Source organism: Eufriesea mexicana, unplaced genomic scaffold (assembly GCF_001483705.2).
Source record: "Eufriesea mexicana isolate 0111107269 unplaced genomic scaffold, ASM148370v2 scaffold5272, whole genome shotgun sequence".
Taxonomy (NCBI): domain Eukaryota; kingdom Metazoa; phylum Arthropoda; class Insecta; order Hymenoptera; family Apidae; genus Eufriesea; species Eufriesea mexicana.
Window position 1 is genome coordinate 63,285 of NW_016913264.1, and position 19,596 is coordinate 82,880.

Consider the following 19,596-nt stretch of genomic DNA (forward strand, 5'->3'; position numbering starts at 1 on the left):
GGAAAAGATTTTATGGGGTTGGCGGGGAAAAATCGATGCGTAGATATCCAGAGGAGGGATGAAGCCCGACGCGAGTTATTCGTTTACGCGAATAAAGCCATAATTCACGCCATTGTGCGTCGCTTCTGATAAAAATAATCGGCTCCCTTTCCTCGGAATCGCAATTAAGAAAACAATGCGGATCGAAAGACGCTCGGGAGATGCGAAATGGTCCCTGTGAGACGTACGAGCTCAGTGTCGTATAGAATCTCGTGATTTTCGGTCGTTCGTGGTCTCTGCCCGTGAAAGCCGGGCCTCGGTCGACCTCTCAAGGCAGCGAGGGATCGTGAACCGGTCATAACGGCTAGATAACCACGTTACGAAAGAAACGACCAGCGTTTCGTGCCAGACGAAACTGCCTTTACGCCGACCCCTCCTGGCGAAGCTTGCCTCTCGCCGGAAGATCGATCTAAGGTACGACGACCCCAAGAAACCAGAGAGTGGTTTCTACGTTTGCGTTGTAACATCGGGTTCTGCGCCACCCGACCAGCCCCTCGCTCATCCGTGACGACGAATTAAAGAAAAGTCAACGAGAGATCTCGAGAACCTCTTCTCGCTAACTCCTACGGATCCAGAGACGATCCTCGATAGCTCGAACCTTAACCGAGGCTTAAAAATAAAAAATTCAACGTACCACTTGCTAGTAAACTTCTTAAATGTGAAACGAGGTGAAGATGAAACGAGGAACCGAATGAACCCACGGTTAGCGCGATACGATGACAATGGGGGTGCAATTATTCTAAATTTAATAGAGAAAATAGGGTAGGCTGTGCAGGTCCGTGTCAATTGTTATTCGAGTCTCACGGACCTGGCTGATAAACGCGCCCTGTGCAAGAGCTCCAAGCAGGGTGCATAATATCTGTTGATCAAACGCTTCTCGAGATCTACCCTTAAACCCCTGAAAGGGATGTTGCACTCCGAGCGGCGCGAAAAATCGCGGAACCTACCGGCTGGGACGGCGAAACTGATATTCATTGATGGAAAAAATGGAAGGGTAGGTTAGAGAGCGCGAGGTTACGAAACTCGGAGAAACTTCCTCTAACGGGGCTTTTAACGATCCATCGGAGCAGGCCTTAGACGATCGTGGCCCGTTCCACCGGGTAAAAGTCTTCCATCAAAGTGTCTGCTTCTCTCTGTAACTCGCCAACACCCCTCGACCTCCCCTCTTTGTCGAAGTCAACGGGGCTGTTATCGATCGACCGTGAGGGCCTTTGTCGTTCGCGTATCCTGAAATCCGTTTCGGTCTAAACGAACCCCTCCGCTGGTCGAGGCAGGGTAGACAGATGGAACAACGAAACACTTCCGTGGTTCGGGACATTTCTCAGCTAGGCGTTCCCGGAGGAATTCCAGCAATTAAAGCGGCTCTAAATCGTGACTTCGTCAGTCGCGGCGAAACATGGCGCAACGAGGGTAGTTTCGGACTAGTTTCGCTGATCTCGTTTGCCGCGTTTTGTCTCCTGGCTCGCCTCGTCCCGGCTTCATTCATCCCGGTGACTGCTTTGACTCGGGCAAAAGTGCAGACTCGAGAGTGGAATTTTGGAATTTCGGCGAGTTGGAAATGCTGGAAGGTCGTTAGGAGACAGGGTCGGCGGAATGACGCGAATTGAGTCGCTCGTCCCGTTTGGAACCCAAGGTTAAGGAAACGAAACGGGTGTCAAGTAGCAGAGACGTGTTCGCGACGCACGGATGGCTTCGGTAATCGCGAAAGACAATTATTTCGAGCGGCGTTGCTCGTGTTTAACGAAGCTCCCTCTCGTTTAATTCCATTTAGTTTAGTTAGATTAGATCCGCACGGAGATTAACTCCGCCCTCGGGGCGACTTCTTCGACTCTAAACAGGCAATCTCTCATCGACTTATTTCTGTCCCGGGTGACATCTCGACGAGGGGTCGATTGGATTAATTCTTCCCAATATATAAAGTTCCGAAAATTTGGATCGATCTCCGAAATTTCATCCCCCGTCTCATCTCGTAAACATCGAAATGCACGATTCCTCCGGGCGACGAGCCGTTTCGATTCGCCAAAGTCCCCGGTAAAGGTTAACGAGGCCGTAGGGGTTGGTCGGTCTCGCGAACGAATTCTTCGTCAGGGAAAACGGGGCAGCCCCCGTGGCTCGACCTCGAAAACCGACGTGACTGTGCTGAATTTTCCGCCGGCTAGGTTGGGAAAATTCCGTCGATACGGCATCCAGGTGATTCAAGAAACGCGAATGCAACCCTTGGAAGTCGTAGTACACGCGTTTGACGAGACAGTCTCGGGATGAGGATCAGTAGGACTGGGGTAAAAACCGGTGAAACCGGCGGGATTGGGCGCCTCGCGGAGAGGAGAGGAGAGGAGAGGAAAGAGCGGCGGGACGAGGAGGAGAGAAATAGGGTCACGTTGAAATGGGGAAGAGTGCGAGGAAGACGGGAATTGCGTAGGGCAGAGGGAAAAATGAGAATAGAGAGGGTGAGAGCGAGAGAGAGGGGGTGAGAAGAGGCGCGAAGGGGCGAGGAAGATGGGTAACGCGATGGAGCGGGAGAAAGCGAGGAGAACAGAGGGTTAGAGAGAATGGAGATAGCGGAGTGAAGAGTGAGAAAAGAACCGAGATAAAGCGAGGACGACACTACGGTTCGGGAGAAAGAAAACGAAGGGTGCGAGGGAGAGGGGGAGGTAAGGGGATGGAGCAGGGTAGATCGTGGTAGAGTTCGGAAGAAGGAAAATGAGAGAGAGCAAGCGTGAGAAAGGCACGAAGAGAGTCAAAGGTGAGCGCGAGAGAGACGGCGAGAGAAAACGAGGGAATGACAAGAGAGCGAGAGAGAGAGGGAGGGTGGAGGCTGGTAGGGGTGAGTTCCTGTCGCTCGATAACGCCTCTGCTTCTGCTCCGTCATCAGCCTCTCTCTCTCTCTCTCTCTCGCTCTCGCTTTCTCGTTCGCTGACATTCTCTATCCCTTTTCTCCATTACTCTGAAATCTTAAAATTCTCGAACAATTAAAATTAAAAGGTACTTACTTTAAGCGACCACCCTTAACTATATTCGTCGAATAAACTCGCATTAGACGTCGTGACGCGAAAGTAACGCGACCGGGGCTTTAAAAATCGCATTAACGTGTATTTCGCGTGTTAAAAATGGCCGCTGCTGGCTTCCTCCAGCAACCCCTGTCGCACGGCCGTACACCCCCCTGGCATTCTTCCGTGGTCCTTAATCGTCCTTCCTCGCCGCGTGTGCGTCCGAACGGAAATAAAAGTGGAATCGATGGTCCCGCGGCCGGCGCAGGAAATAAACGAGGAACAAGCACGCATCGATGGTCCGTTTTATCTTCGATCCTGCGAGCTGACCGACGAGACGCGCGGCCGGAATCGTCGTTTCGCGGCTACAGCCGAGAAATGGCGGTCATGCATCACGCGTGGCAACGGTAATTATGTTGCCCGCTGGAAAATGGTCTGGCTGCAACTGTATCTGACCCGTGGATCGCGGCTGCTCGGGCAAAAATCGCTCGGCGTTCGTGCAGATCGGCGATACTCCGCCATCCTTCTTATCGCGAGAAGCCCCGATACCCCGTGTGTGTTCCGGTATCGTGCTTTCGATCCAACGAGTGCATTCGCTGACCGAAGAATGCACGGTGATTTATACTCGGAGACCAAAGAACGTTGCTATGGCAGCGCCATTCTAATTCTATAATTTCGAAATAAATCCGCGGGAACGTATGCGGGAGTTTGAACTTTAATTCGATCCTGTACCTGCTGAAAAATTAATTCCCATTTTGTCGGACGCTACGCCGATCGAACGACTGCTGCATGAAAAAGTAATGGAAGATGAGTCTCGAAGATAACGGAGTAGGAATACGGGGTGTTTCAAAATAACTGGGAAATTTCAGAGAGGAATCGAGTATACTGAAACAGGGAAAAATATTCCTATGAAAATTGATAGAATCGAGTTACCGAATTATAGTTGTTTTCGTATTATCAATATGTCGTGTCACGGACCGATCTGTATCCGATAAGACCATATATTAAACGCGTGTTTCATATGTCAGCATTTGAAATCTGCCATTACCAAGTCAAATGAAAATTATCGCAGAGCTGTGTTAGTAACTTTCCACGCGGCCGATGTCAACAAGCTGTCACAGGATTGATTCGAACGCATTACAAAATGGCGTGTACACAGCAGATAAGATTGTACGTCAAATAAGAAACGTTTATAAACGATTAGAAAGTGGTCAACAGTGGCGAGAATCACCGGAAGACGAAAATAGCTATGATTCAATCGGTATTCTATTCAGTTTCGAAATTATACCTAAATTTTCTCAGACACTCTGTGTATACCAGAAGAGAAATCACCATGTCAAGTGACCAAAATGATAATATTAAATTTCGAATTCTGAATGAAAAAATGGTCATTTGATCTACAACAGGGCTAGCTTTCAGTACCATTTTCCTGTTGAATTCTTTCACGGATTTGGGGTTCCTCACAGATTTCTGGTAGAATTATCGCTTATTTTGGATCGTTTAGTGAGGTAATTACGAGACGCGAAATACTTCTACGACTTTGTCGGGAGCGAGAAAAAGATCACTCGTCGCGGATCGATCGAGAGGTGTTGAGACGTCGTCGAAATCATTGGATTCGGCCACAATGATCGAAAGGGCTCCGTTGCAGGGCAGAAATAACCTCGTTCTCCTCTCGATGGAATTGAACAGCGCTCGTGTTATCGGAAAAACCAAACTCATGAATCGCGCAAAAGCTGTCGCGACCTCGCGAACGGGGCAAAAAGTTCCGGCCAGCTGGGACTCCGTCTATCTTATCGCGCCACATGTTGGCCCCTCGTTTCGTCCATCGTTTGCCAAAGAAAGGAGGAAAAAAAAGACAAAGGAAGACGGAAAGAATGGAACAGAGGACCGACGGAACGTATGTCAGACGATTTTCAAGGTAAAGGAACGAGTCTACTTTGGATCCACTTAGAACATGCTCACGGAATTTTTAATAAAAATGTATAACTCGATCCCTTGTATACTCCAATTTATATAAATAAATAATAACACGGATGTCTATGCAGAGATCTATGAGAATCCGCGACGAAGAATATTTTCGAATTTTTGTTTTAAATTAAAAATACCACCAGACGAGCGGAATTTTTGAACGATTCGAAATGGGAAGAAAAGCTGCGGCTACATTTGTTATCGAACCGCTGGCATGTTGTCAAGCATTAAGCCCGATGCATTTGCATCGCGCGTCCCCCTTATCGGCTCTAAATCGACTACGAGGTACGTTGGGGAAAAAAAGGAGAGAAAAGAGAGAGAGGGGGTAGAAATACACCCGGTGCTCGCATTAGTTCGCGACAGCGCATCGATTTTAAACATGTGTGCTTATGTCTGATGAACTTCGATGGCTGACATACACGGAAATAGCCGCGGGGGTCATCCCATTAAGTAATCTGACATAGATTACGGAATCGATATCGAGGATTAATTCGCCTCATCGTCGTAGCACCGTTTTAGCCGTGGCTATCCTCCCGTGGTACTGTCTGTGAAAACATTTGGGGATCGAAAATAGATCGCAGCTTCTAAAGATACCTACCCGCTATCGTAGGTATCCCTATATTTTTCTAATTTTACCCCTCGATGCTGCGACAGTTCGTCCCGTCTCGATTCCAACGCGACTCTCGAGGGGTCTCGGGATGCTACGATGGAGACGGGAATTTTCGTGGATTTATTTCGAATCGATCACCGTTTCAACGGAAGACACGAGGTTCTCTGTGCACGCTTTGCCGCATGGTAATAATTCTGCTGCACGACGAGGAACACGAGCCTCCAGGGGACGACAAACGTCTAAGCAAGACCTCGTGACGCCTGGCCGTGTACAAATAACGGAGAGTGACACGCTGGAAGTCACTTCCTCATTAAAGCCGCAGCTAGCGCGCACATGCCTTCAAAGCATGATTTATAGAGGGTTACCGAGATAACACGCAACCAGCACGGAAAGATTATGCACGTCAGCTCGTGGAACGAATTCAACGCAGATAGCTACGAATGAAAACGATCGTTCGTTCAGCAGAATGCACGCGCGTCTCGCGATCGGTAAATTTCGAATATCACCGCGCTTCCGGTTGCCGAGCGTCCACGTTTTCGGCGTTTTCGACGACATCGACGAGGAGGAAGATTAAAATGGCGCGAGTTCGCGATCGAGCGGCGTAAAGGTTAATTCGGCGTCGAAAGTTTCCCCAAATCGTGGTCCAAGTACCGTGACTGGCTTCGCAAATATTAAAGTTTCTTTGTCCGTAGGATATTACGTTGTACCGATAGTACGAGATGGAAATTCGAGGCGTCAGGTGGTGGAACATAGTTGCGAGATTGTTCAAAGTTTCCCGTAAAAAGGGAGGACGCTACGGCCCTGTGATACGAGCAGGTTATCGGCAGGATATCTGCTCGTGAAATTTGTTTATCTGCTTATTTATATAAACGGGATAAATCCAATAATGCGCGAATACAATTAACCCCTCGTCCCGTATTCCTCGTACCGGAGATTACGAGATACAAATCGTTCGTAACATGCCAGTGTTACGGGGTGGTTTTGTAACGGTGAGTCACTCGAGTAGCTTTTAAAAAATCACAAGGCAAGGAGTGAAAGTCCGTGTAAAGAACACGTGCTATCTCATAGAATTTTCACTAACCCCGGAATTTATTCCACCGCTCGGCGAAAATATCTAACAGAGGACGGTACAAATTTGCATAACCACAGCTATTTCCTGCATTTACATATACAATTGGTAGAAATAGATAGAGCGACAGTTTCGAATAATCTATAATAATCCGATCTCTCTGCAATCCATTACATCGCGAGATTATTATAAAACCATGAGTTAAGATTAAAGACATTTTGGCAGCGAGAGAAAATATAATTATAAATTGTATTTGCAAAATCGTAAACTCTAATTACAGAATCGCCAAGTTCCCAATTTGTTCTAATTCCTAGGCATAATAACAAGTCCCCCGATAAATCGTTGTTGCCGTAATAATTATTATCCGCACGAATTATTAAAGTTACTCTAGCATGTCCCCTTTAATTAATTTAATTGATTTAATTAATTTAAAAACAAAGGGACACGAATATCCCTCGAGTCCCGAGTCGATTATCATTTTCGCGATTTTTTCTATCCCGGGATTGAACGAGTGACGATCTTAGTCTGGATGCTGGACGTATAATGGCGGGTAAATGCGATTAAATGTCGGGTAAGCAACGTTATCGGCAGAAACAACTATAGGCGAGAGGGTCTTGGGCCAGATCGATCGATTCATTTTCGAAGTCCACGAGAGACACGTTTACTCTGTAACCCCGTGGAACAATGCGGTCGTGCCATAGTTAGACCGCGTGGCATAGGTTCTCGCTAATAATCCGCCTCGATATATTTAGGCCGATCGATATAGACGGACGTGTGCGCCGCACTTTACGCGGACCTGTACGCCACTTTCACGAACAACCCTTGCCTGAACGCGAGGGGATGATCGTTTCGTCGCGGAGGAACTTGAAACACCGGCGCAGAGCGTCCCTTGAAATATCAACGTACAATGGCACACGGTGCTCCCGTCTTTCGCGATTCCGCGATCAAAAGCGATCCTCCGGTGTCGGTCTCCGGTTTCGTAATTGAAAGCAGGGGTCGCGGAAGATCGAGCCGGGGGTAGAACGGACTCGGTGGTTGCAAAGCGATCGTTTAAGCCGCCGGCAAGAGAAAGAGAAGGGAGCGAAAGAAAGCGTAAAAATGGCACAGCAGTTGCCGCGAGTCAAGCCACCTAATTCAGACTTAGACACAAAAATAATTCGGGTTTCTGGGTTATCGATTGCGGAAAAGGGGAGCTACATTCCCGAGTATTCCTTTTTGACAAGTCATTCTCCAGCAGGACTGTTTATAACATTCGACAACCGCCCGGCCGGATATAGCGCGAGGCCATTTTCCATCGTTTCTATTTATGCTCGATACGGGTATCCGAAATTGCAGCATCGCGCCGTCGTGGACTGCGGATAATGGACCCTGATCAATGGTTAAAGCGGAAGAGGAACGGTGGAAGGAGAAAATATAACCGAGGACATTAGGCGTGGACGGAATTGCCATGGCGAAGAAGGGCAAGAGCGATTCAGTGGGCATGATAATGTTCCCTGAGCGAATCTCCATTTCCAGACGATATTGTCTCGCGTTCAGCCGGCAAACGCTAGAAAATCCCTCCGGTATTCAATTCGAAAGCGTCGACAACAGAGGGGCTGCTGGTAAAAGCAAAGCTAACGAGGACATTCGGAATCCGTTTTTCCTGAAACAGGATTTACGACGACTCCGCTTTACTTCTTAATGCATGTAGCGACTTAATGCCCAACTACGAGACCAGATGCCGGATTCGGAGCCGTGGCCAGGGTGAGGAAAAGAGGGCGAGATGAAGAGCGAGGGAGAGCGAGAAAGGACGAGGTAGACTTCTGTCGAGAGATTGAAAAGAGTTTGGGGTAGCTCGGTGACACGGGAAGTGCAACAATAAGTCGGCAGTCGTGGGAACGTGTTTCTCCCCCTCGGGGAACTTGGTCGGGTCTTACGTAGCTACTAAGTAGGAATTTTTTCCAGCCGAGTTTCCTGTCTGAAAATACGATTGCCGTCGTCTGGAGTCAAGTTTCCACTTAACTCCGAACGAACGTTGGAAAAGCGCGATCCGTATTCGAGTTGGTGGTTCCCCGCCGCTAGACACGGCACTGTGCGACAGCTGCGTTCGAGATGAATTGAAACGGTGGTATGCACGGAGAACGGCAACCATTAGAGAGGCCACTTCAACGACATTAAGTTATGAACAGAAGCCCGTGGTCAACGGTGTTACGTGGTTTATCTCGCTCTTACTACCCTTATTGGAGCCCTTTGTCGCTGAAAAGAAAGAAACGTTGGAGCGGTAGGTTAGGAAATATTCGCGATTTACCATGGTCTGCGAGTATTACGCAGAGCAAAGAGATGGGGTCGCTAGAGGGGCTCTGGTCGAAGTTTGATGGCAATCGAGTTCCCAGGCGAGGCAATCAAATTCTTGAGTGCAAATGACACAAGACCCAGTTCTCGTTGGACGTCTGGTCGATTCGGAGCCTGCAATTCCATTGAAAAGGGAATGGGCAATGCGATACGGACCGAGTGTAACCGCAAATTGAGTTTTAGGGTGCTCCCGCCGGCCATTGATGCGAGATCAACGATGATCTGGAGTTTCGATACGATAATTCTTCTTAGAAACAGACACGTCGAACCAGAATCGAGTCCAGGCTTCTGTTCCATCGAGAAACGAATAACGATGCGATATGGTGCCAGTGTACGAGCAAATTTAGCGTCAGGGTGCTGCTATGGAACACCGACAAGGAGTCAAGCATGATCTCGAGGCTGGATACGATATTCCGCTTGGAGGACAGAGATCACATAAAACGAAGCCTCGTTGGACGTCTAGTCGGTCGGAAGCCTGCTCGTGCCATAGAAAAGCAAATGGCAACACGGTCCGGACCCAAAGACGAGGGATCAAAGATGAGTCTTAGGGTTCTTCTGCAAATGACTGACGCGAAATCAAGAATGATCCCTAGGCTGAATACGATTCCGGATGTTGAAAAGGCAAAACATCAAAGAGAAGGAAGCCTGGCTGAGAGTGGAACCGCAGACTGTCCGTTTCCTCGAAAACATATTTCGCCAAGGGGGAAAATGTGGAAAATCTTAGTGAAATCACTCGACCAGTCGATTCACCGTTTCTTCCAAGCCTCGACGAGCATGCCGCGTTCTCCGTGGCGAGGAGGCCATCAGCAACTAATTTTTCATTCACCGGGAACCATGTCAAGTGAGCAATTAGATCCAAGGGCCTGCTATTCCGGGCAATTCCTCGCAACAAACGCAGAAAACGCCGTACCAAACGGAATTTTTAATACCGCGAATCCCGCCAACCTCACGGATCAGCCTTCGCCGATGCATTCTGGGAACGTAGCCGAGCACACGGGGTTGTTTTAATATTTCAGGGCTCGAAACCGCGCTTAAACCAAAGGAATTGATCGCGTGTAATATGCATTCCAAGGCAAAGGCGGGTATCCGCCATTTCCAGGCTTCGAGGTTGGGAATTAAATTAATGCCGTGAATCGAACGAGAGAGCCGGGCTCTCTTCTTCTCCTCAGGCGCGAAACAGAGGCGAGGAGGCTGGAGGGAAGAGGCGTTCGTTAGCATTAAACGCAACGCGAGGGAGTTTAATTTCCGCGGTTAGCGGGTCTCTGGTTTTTCGGCGGGTGCAAGGGGAAAAAGGGAAGGATCAGTTGGCGGAACGATAGCATTGCAAAAGTTCCACGGCATTTTTTTACGACCCACTTCCGGCTGCACGCGAATTTCGAGGTTGCCGCTATGGCCGCGAGTCGCGTACGCGACTCGACAGAAAAGGAGAATTAATTCCACCCCCTGAGCCACCCTTCCCAACCGCTTTCCAGCCGTTTAATGCGTTTTTTCCACCTTCCATTCCGAACTTTCCCGTGTTAACGGCGCCAGGGGAAAGAAACAGCGATAGATTCGCGACCCAGAAGCAACTAATCTCTGTGAACTCTGCAAAGCGTGATAGCGTGGGATATGTACCGCCATTATCGAGTTTCAAATTATCAGTCGCGAAGAGAGGGTACCGTGAATCATTACGAACAATTCCACGTTGCATACTTTCAATTAAACTTCCGAACATCAATTCTTCTCGTTAGCAGCGACTCCTTTGACTCACGCTTTCCTAGTAAATACATAGAAATAAAATATAGAAATATAGAAATTCTGTAACCCAATCGACGAGATCCCACGAGAATCCAGAATTCAACAAATTTTTGCTTCCTATCGCGTCACTTTCGCATTACCTATTGACAGCATCCAGCTCGTACCCGAGGAACAGCCATCCCGAAATATTTCCTCCGCCCCTGGCCGATTCATCGCAATCCCCGCTAACTGAATCATTACAAATAATTCCACGTCGTATACTTTCGATTAAACTTCTGAACATGAATTATTCCCGTTAGCAGTGACTCCTTTGACCCACGTTTTCCTAGTAAATATATAGAAATAAAATATATAAATATAGAAATTCTGTAACCCAATCGTCGAGGTCCCACTAGAACCCAGAATTCAGAAAATTTTTGCTTCCTATCGCGTTACTTTCGCATTACCTATTGACACCTTATCTATTGACAGCATCCAGCTCGTACCCGAGGAACAGCCATCCCAAAATATTTCCCCTGCCCCTGGTCCATCCGTCGTAATCCCCCGCAAACCGCCTAATCTCATTCACCTGACTCGTCGATGCCGCATTCCCACCAAATCCTCGGCGTTTTGTTCGCCGATGTCCCAAACCTTAATCGCGGCAATCGGTGTTCCGAGGTGTGCCGGAATTACGCAACTTCACGGTCGACCGTTGTTCGCGGAGTATGGAACAATGACGCCAGTGGCGGACGTCGGGACGCGCGTCGTAGCCGCGGAAGAACCGTGCAGCTTGTTCCACTACGACGCCAGACGTTGGATAAAAAGGAATAAACGTGGGCAGATGGCCAGAGAATCCGCCTCTCCCCGAGATTCCTCTGCTCTCGCTGCCGATGACTCATGTGCACCGCCATCGCGGCCAAAAATATGCCTGGTGCCACGCTGACGAACCGTGACGAGGAGATTGACGAACAGCCACGCGTCGAGACGCTCGATCGACCTCGCCGGAAATCGACTCGGCCATCCGACCTCGCAGAAATTGCTCGCGTTGGACGAGTAAGGGGGACCACTGTCGAGAGATTAGAGGATGTACTGTAACGACGACGTTGAAGATTTTTCGCGACGTTCGCGAAAATATGCACGCGTTCCTGGAAGCCATCTACCACGGTTTGATTTCGCGTGATTTACGAGGCGAGCGTGCGTTATACGCCGCTGCCATGACGATAATCAGAGGCAGACTGTAAACATTCCAAAAATAAAGTCTCGGTGAAAGTATATTTTCCCGATCGACGCGATGGAAAGTATACACGGGATAATGCGTACGAAGCGAAGTACGTGCACGCGATTTATAAATTTCCCAGGGTTGCCTGCTGAAATCGAAATTCCCTTTCGGCCTCCGAAACTTATTTATTTTCAAGTCGAATCGCTATGCACAAAAGGCGCCGAGGAAATACGGTTTTCGGTATTAATAGACGGTTCGCTGCGTTTCGTGAAAATAGGACAGAAAATTGAGGACAAATGGAACATTTCTGAAATCCGAATCAGAAATTCATTTCGGTACTAACTGGTCTGCTAAAGAGAACTGTATTTCGGTTTCCTTCGTTCCATTCGTTATCGAAATAAAGAGAAAACTTCGAGTCCCGTTCTCTCGATAATATTACAGTATCAGGGTATAAGATCTCGGACGAATTACAAGGTTCAGTACTTACAAATATCCTTGCAAGACGTAACAGAACTCGGCTAAAATTTATAAACACGCAATGGCAAATCTCGTACATAGAATCAGCAACTTGGCTAATTAATTCCCAAGCAGATTAGATTTTTATGCGAGAAACGTTTCCGTGACTGACAAGGAGCACTTGATAACGCGAAAATACTGATTCCTTTGAAAATTTGCAGTTTTGTTGCAAACTATTCACTTTATCAGCTACCTTGTACGATCTTCGAAATTACAGTGGGATAAAATTATTTCACTGGAATAAAAATAAAAAATTCCTCTTTACTGGCATTAAACGGTTAACCAATTGCGCGTGTTTGCACGTGTTTGTGCAAACTCGTCCCTCCGATCTTACGTGGAATAAATAGCCCTTGACTCGTTAAGGACTAATAATTAGATGGATAAAAACAAGCTTCCATAGTAGAAAAAGAATTTTAGGACCAAGCAACATTCCTGAAATTTTCCCGGAGAAAGTAACAAAATTTCCGTCGTCCATCGATCGCGGAGGAATGTGACGATTCGCGAGTGCCTCGATCTATCATCTTCCTCTGAACACCTCTAAACTCCTGCAACTCGTCTCTCCACGCTCTCTTGCCAGAGAGCTCTCGTCTAAGATCAAAACGAGTATTTTCACTTGGTAATTTGCCCGGTTGTAAAAAACCGCTGCAACCAGCACGGCTGTTCTCTAGCTACGAGCACAACGACGTAGTATTAAACGCCTCGATTAAGGTCCATATAGCTGCGCTCACGTGACTCGCTCGTAATCGAACGAAACCTGACGTCTCCGCAGACGTAACTGCGCTCTCGGTTCATTCGAGGAACTTGGGTGGAAGAAGAGCCTGGAATTTCCCGTTTCGCAGCGGGTTTCACGAAAGTCAGCCGTGTGATCGCAAGGCGACACTTTGGCCACGATATTATATAAATATGCGACGGGCTTCTCGAACGGCTAACATATTGATCCATCCGTCGTCCTCGAAGGCAATGCGTACACGTCTCGTGGAAGGAAACGCAGAAGAATTAGGCGAAGTAAAACTGAAACGAGACTTGTTGCGATGCCAATTGCGAATCGAGTGATCAATGGCGGACTGTCAACGCGAGGGTACTTACGAAGGCTAGGGGTCTACGAGATTGGACAGGTCATCGGGTCGCGACGATCGAACGTGACGGAGAACGATCGTGCATCGAAGGATTTCGAGCGGAAAACACCGAGTGAATCGTTACATCGGTGGCTCCCTCTTCGCTCCGCATTTTTGGCCAATCGATAAACGCGTCTATTACGAACTATCACGAAGGGATGGAAAAAAGAAAGCGGGTGGTCGCGAGTAGATCGATAAGTCTCCAACGAGGATCGTGTGTTTCGATTCCGCGCAAAGGGCGAGTGTCGTGGGATCGACTGGGTGGTTTCGATCGTAGGGGAGACTGGATGGGATGGCAAGGTCGAGGAAAGTCACGGCGAAGAGGAACGGAAGAATCGAGGAGGAATCGGCTACGGGATCGGCGATATCGTGGGATTCTAACCTAATTACTTCGACCTAAATTCCACGCGCGTCATCGGAAACGGGTCACGGAGAGCAGAGCGAAGCGACGAGGACGACGAGGACGACGAGGACGACGAGGACGAAAACTTCACGCACCCTCTGCACAGAACCCCTCGGTACCACTATCCGTCATGGAGACACGGGAGGCAGGGAAAGAAGAAGACGAAAAAATGGAGACACAAAGGTAAGGGGAAAGCGTTGGCGAAAAGCGAGAAAGAAAAATCCGCAGTCGACTGACCTGATTCTCGGAGCTGAGCAGCTTCAGATGTTCGTTGATCATGCTGTACTTGGAACTCTCCTCTTTTCTCAATGCTCTCTCCTTCTTGAGCTCGGGACTCCAGAAGGTCTTGATGCTATGCATCGAGCTGCCGAGCTTTTGGTTCGTCAGCTCGAGCTCCTTCTTGAGGTTCCCGAGCTCTCGTTGGAGATCGTTGTTCTGATGTTGGAGTTCACCGATATAGCCACCGCTGTCGCGCAGCATGTGCGGATTCGGGCTCTGTCTGGCCGATCTCGAACCGTACACCTCATCTTCCAGGTAGACTCCACGGTCGCGGCTACGTTCACGGGGATCGCGTATCGGCACGAACTCGCGATCGTGATCGAGGATACCCGCGGATGCACGATCGAGGCTGGTGTACCTCGCCGACATGCCCGCCGAGCTGGACATGGCGGGTCTCGAGGCGCTTCTGGATCTGTGATGTCCGCCCCCACCGCCCCCGGTTGACATACTCCTGCCCCTCTCCTCGAGCATCACGGGACTGGCGAGGTCCTCGTCGCGGGAGTAGTACGGACTGCCCAGCTGATGGTGATGGTAGCTGCCGTATCCGAGGTGCTCCGGCGAGTTGTTCCCGCTACGAGTGCCTCTCTTCCGACCCAAAGGACTGCCACGACCGCTCGCGTAGCTCCTCGACGGGCTACGGTCGACCGTGGGCAGCTCGCCCACGCGACGACTGCTTCGAGGGGAACGAGTACCGCCTCCTGGCCCGACCACTCCGCTTCCGCTCGAGTACGGATCTCGCGACATTGTTTGCCGATGCTGCTTACGCTACACGCTCTATCAATCGCGGGAGCAAGCGCGCTTCCGCCGGTTTTACCGCTTCGCGCGACCCTCTTCTTCCGCCTTCTTCTCCTCGAGGACTCCGCGAGTTTGCCAGCTACCTGTCACCGCGTTCGCTGCTCCTCGGATAACCGGTGACTCGCGTGGTCTCGCGATACCGATCGGTAGCAGCGCTGTCTCTTCGATCTCTTCCTTTTTCTTCCCTTCCTTTTTCTCCACGCGTCGTTTCCTGTTTCACGTTCGCGAGTCCCGAACGAGAACGATTCCTCTACGATTCCCCTGTCCTACGCGATTCGCGTCGATCTATCGCTGTGCTCCTCGCGGCTCAGCGACGAGCATATCTCTCGCGACAGCACGCCACGCGTTCCGCCTCCTCGCGATCCTCGATCCGTCTCGATCCTTCCGCTATACCACCGCGGTGGTGTCCATTCGATCGAGCGCCGAAATTTCTGACCCAACGTGCTGCCGTATCGGCCTGCCGTCTCTTCTTCTAATCTACGCGGAAATGTTCGTCCACGAACGGCGAGCATCGACGACAACGCCTAACGCGTGGATCGATGAGAGGTCCGGCGATCGATCGGCTTCATCGTTCGGCGGATCCACCTTGGCCAACTCGAATCACCGGCCAGCCGCTTCTCTTTCTCTCTCTCCCTCTGTCTCTTCCTCTTTCTCTCTCCGTTTCTCTCGCTGCTCCTCGTCAAGGATCCACCTTCTCGCTGGAAAGCCGTGCCGCACGCGTGGCTCGTCCCGTGTATGCGTGAGGTCACGACCCTCGTACCGGACGATCGATCTTTGACCTTCTTTCACCGGCAAAGCCCATCGAGTGGAGATGGATAGAGATCGAGGGGGAGAGAGAAAGAGAGGAGGACGATCCCGTTTCCGCGACGAATCCGTCCTCCACCGGCCACCCACCGCACCGATATCCTCCTTTATCTTCCCTCTTCCTCCGTGTCTCTTCCGAGACTCGGTTTCCGCTCTCCACGGTGCTCCGGTGTGTGCCCCGGTGTCCAGTCGCGAGAACCGTGACTCTTCCGCGAACCCTCCGCCACCGACAGACGGCGAGCAGAGTGATCGGGGCGCGTGCGTGCGTATTTTACGCGCGTCTGTTTACCAGCGGTCTGTCTACACGCGCCGCGGCGTTCCCGTTTCGCGAAACCCGCACCACCACGGCTCCCTCCTTATCGATCTCATCCTCGCGTCTCTTCTCTCTGGTCCCGTGTGATCGTCTCGCCTTCTCCTTCACGCGCCTCCTCGGCTCGCCTTTCTCTGTCTTCTTCCTCTCTCGCGCCGTCACGCTCCTTCCCCGCCTATCACCTTCTATCTGTCTTCCTTCTCTCCTCCTCGTCGCCGATCACGACCACGGTGATCGCCACGCCGACGACCACGACGACGACGACGACGACGACGAAGACGAAGACCACGATCGACCGACCGATCCGACCTACCGTCCGAACCGCCACTATCCACCATCCACCACGACTCGACACCGCCACACTTCCGTGCACCACTCTCTCTCTATCCGCTACCGCCACCAACCTCGCCGCTGCCGCCGCCGCTGCCGCCGATGCTGCCGCCGATGCCGCCGCCGCGCACACACCTACGTGCCCTCTCTCTCCCTTTCACCCTCTGCCGAGTCGAAGCCCTCGCTCCAGCCGAACCTCCAGCCGAACCTCCGGCCGAACCTCCGGCCGAACTTCCAACCCTCACCCTCGCCTTCGCCTTCGCCTTTCCCTCCACCACGCACACCTACACACACACACACACTACCGCACGCACACACCCCTCTCGGCGACGAGGGAGCGTGGTCGCGCGCGAGTGCACACGCACGATCAGACCAAGCCTGATGGACGCTTCCGTTTTCACGGACCGGAAGCGTGCCGGGAAATCTCGTTTCGTTCCTGGCCAGCGTACTACCGGCAGAATCCCGAGACCACACGCCGCAACACAACGCACTCACGGGACTAAACTGTAACCGCGACCGAACCACCCTTTCGCTTCACCGTAGCCGGCTGCTCGTTCCTTCCCTCTTGCCGTCTTTCTCTTCCTCTATCCTCTCCTACTTTCTTCTCTCCAATCCTCTCCTCTCTTCTCTTCTCCTCTCCTCTACGCTCCTCTTCTCGCCGCTTCTCTCCTCTCCGTTCCTCACCGCTCCACTCCGCGCCGCTTTCCAGGCAAGCGGCGCACGCTGTCGCGCTCTCCCCTACCCCCGTGTCACACGAGCCCGACGCCTCGTGTACGCACGCCACTACGATTCCCACCACCACCTCCGACTACTACTACTAGCAGCGATTAAGTGGACCGCGTCGGCAGCGCCCTCCGTCGACGTCATCGACGTCGTTACGACGGACTACTACTATCGCGAGCACGAGCATCACGCGTCGCGTCGTTCGCTCGATTCCTCGCGCTCACCCCCACCGTGCACCCCGCCGACACCGCTCCCCTAACGCCATTGCCCCACCACCGCGCCTCGCGTCCCTCCCTGCGGCGCAGTCGGCCAGCGGCGCGTGCGCGCAGATCCATGCCGGGTCGACGTGCAGCGTCGATCGGGATGATTTTTGGACCAGCTCCGAACCATTCGAAGGCTTACGTTTCCTCTTCCTACGGGTTTTGTTTGCCCATCCGCTCTTCTGCCGGATAGACGGGGAGCGGCCTCTAATGGGAAAACTTTGTCCGGAGGAATTTCACGGAGATCCCGTTGTTTTTTCCCTTCCAGCTCGCCACATTTTTCTCCCGCCTCAGCTCGGGGCGAAAGGTCGCCTGCGAAAAGGGTCGACGCGATTTTAAGGTTCGAATCGGAGTAACCTGGCGGGATTCCACGCGAGCTGGTGGTTATTGGCTTCGGCATGGCCGGGAGAATGAAAAATTTCCCAGATAGATTTATCGCTGTGCGAGTAATTGCGCGACGATAAACGGGGACAGTTGCAAGGTTGATCGACGTGTCCTGTATTGTCGACGAAAAACAATGAGAACCGCCATGAATTCGTTTCGTTGCGATTGTCAATGGTTCGTGAATGAAGAGTCAAAGGCTGACAAACGCAGCACCGGAGCGAGAGTGGCGGCGATTTGGCCAGGGTTCCTCTGCTCCGAAACCAATCTCGATATCGACTCGACTCGTTCCATTTTAATTTCTTCTCAACCCCCTTGCGCAATTGCTATCGCAATTTTTCCGTCGAATCGAGAAAACTCTGTAGAAATCACGAGAAATATAAAGGGGAGACGAACAACCTCGCGTGATTTTTAATTTTTCGCGTCGAATTGGCGTTTTCTATCAGTCGGGGCTCGAAGAGGGCTTCTTAAGGAGAAAAATAGAAAGGTCCCTTAAGGGTCGAGGTTCGAAAATTTTCAATGGAATCGCACCGACGTGGCGCTTGGCTTTCGCGACACGTTCCTGGATGCACGTTCCACTTCGCAGCCCCTCGTCTCACCCCTCTGGCGTCCGTCGACCCGGCGTACGACATCGCAATCAATGAAGCTACGATTCACCGAGCAGTGCCGTACCACCCACTGGCCCCTCTGATTCCAGTTTCATGAAACCGGACCTGTCTCCCATTCTTCCTCCTACAACTCTTATGGAAACCTACACAATACGCCAAAAAATCCTCGAATTTATTTCCCCCCCAAAAAAAAAAAAAAAAAAAAAAAAAAAAAAGAAAAAAGAAAATCAACCGCAACTCGTTTCCGACTACGACGAATTCACTCGAGCGTCTTGGAAACGAAGTTAAATAGTTTAAAAGATAACTTTTGGGTACAATTTCGATGCGGAAACATGGCGCTGAACTTTTCAAAGTTCGCGGCTCGTCTTCGCCCCTCCCACCGGGGCATTGTTGCCTGTTTGTATCGACCGACGCGGAATTGGGCAATCGTAACGCTCTCCTGCGAAGAATTTAGAGCAGAAAGACGCGTGTTCGTGGCGGAAAAGTTGGGAATCGTTGTCGTCGCTCGTGCAAGACGAGGGAAATGCGCAAGCCCGTGTTTTACGATCGGCCAGCGGCTTCTTTGACAACACAGACGTCGGGAAAAGCCTTCCCCGTTTTTCATTCCTCCGCGCTTCGCCTTAATCTCCGAGGGTGGACCCGCCACCTTTGCATCCGCGTTTTCCACCGACTAACTCGTGTTTGCTCGATGACTTAAGATCCCGAGTCGCCCGGCGAGTAACAGGGCCCCCTCGGAATATGCAGAACTCGAGGATCTTCAGCTCTGATGAAACATTGTCGCGCGTCTGATGTCGCGGATCATCTCGCTTCTCCTGCGAAATTAGTTTCCTCCACTTTGAATTCGTAGCCTGGCTATTTGAAAATCGTAGATAATAATCGGAGTCGGTAGGATTCCACAACTGTAACGTTCATGGTACAATTACCCCATACAATTACGCGCATTTGCATCAGCTTCAGCAACGTTTCACGCGTATAGCGATAATTGTCCAGTAAAATCGTGAAATTATTACAACGAGATTGTAATAAATTGTTTCGTCGATTTAGAAACAGTATCAGAATTAATCCATCGTTTGTAAATCGGAATCGCTCGCGATCTGTCAATTTTTCTCGAAAACAAAATACTCGTCAAAATT

The 19,596-nt window shown here is 50.6% G+C and overlaps 1 protein-coding gene across 1 annotated transcript in view; it reads right to left on the bottom strand.

The window, feature by feature from the left end:
* The window catches only part of brp (ELKS/RAB6-interacting/CAST family member bruchpilot), a 64,005-nt gene extending 49,009 nt beyond the window's left edge, over positions 1–14,996 (bottom strand). Inside the window, exon 1 of the mRNA XM_017906335.1 lies at positions 14,211–14,996. Coding sequence (XP_017761824.1) covers positions 14,211–14,996 — 786 coding nt within the window. The remainder of the gene's footprint in view (positions 1–14,210) is intronic.
* Positions 14,997–19,596: the final 4,600 nt, after the last annotated feature.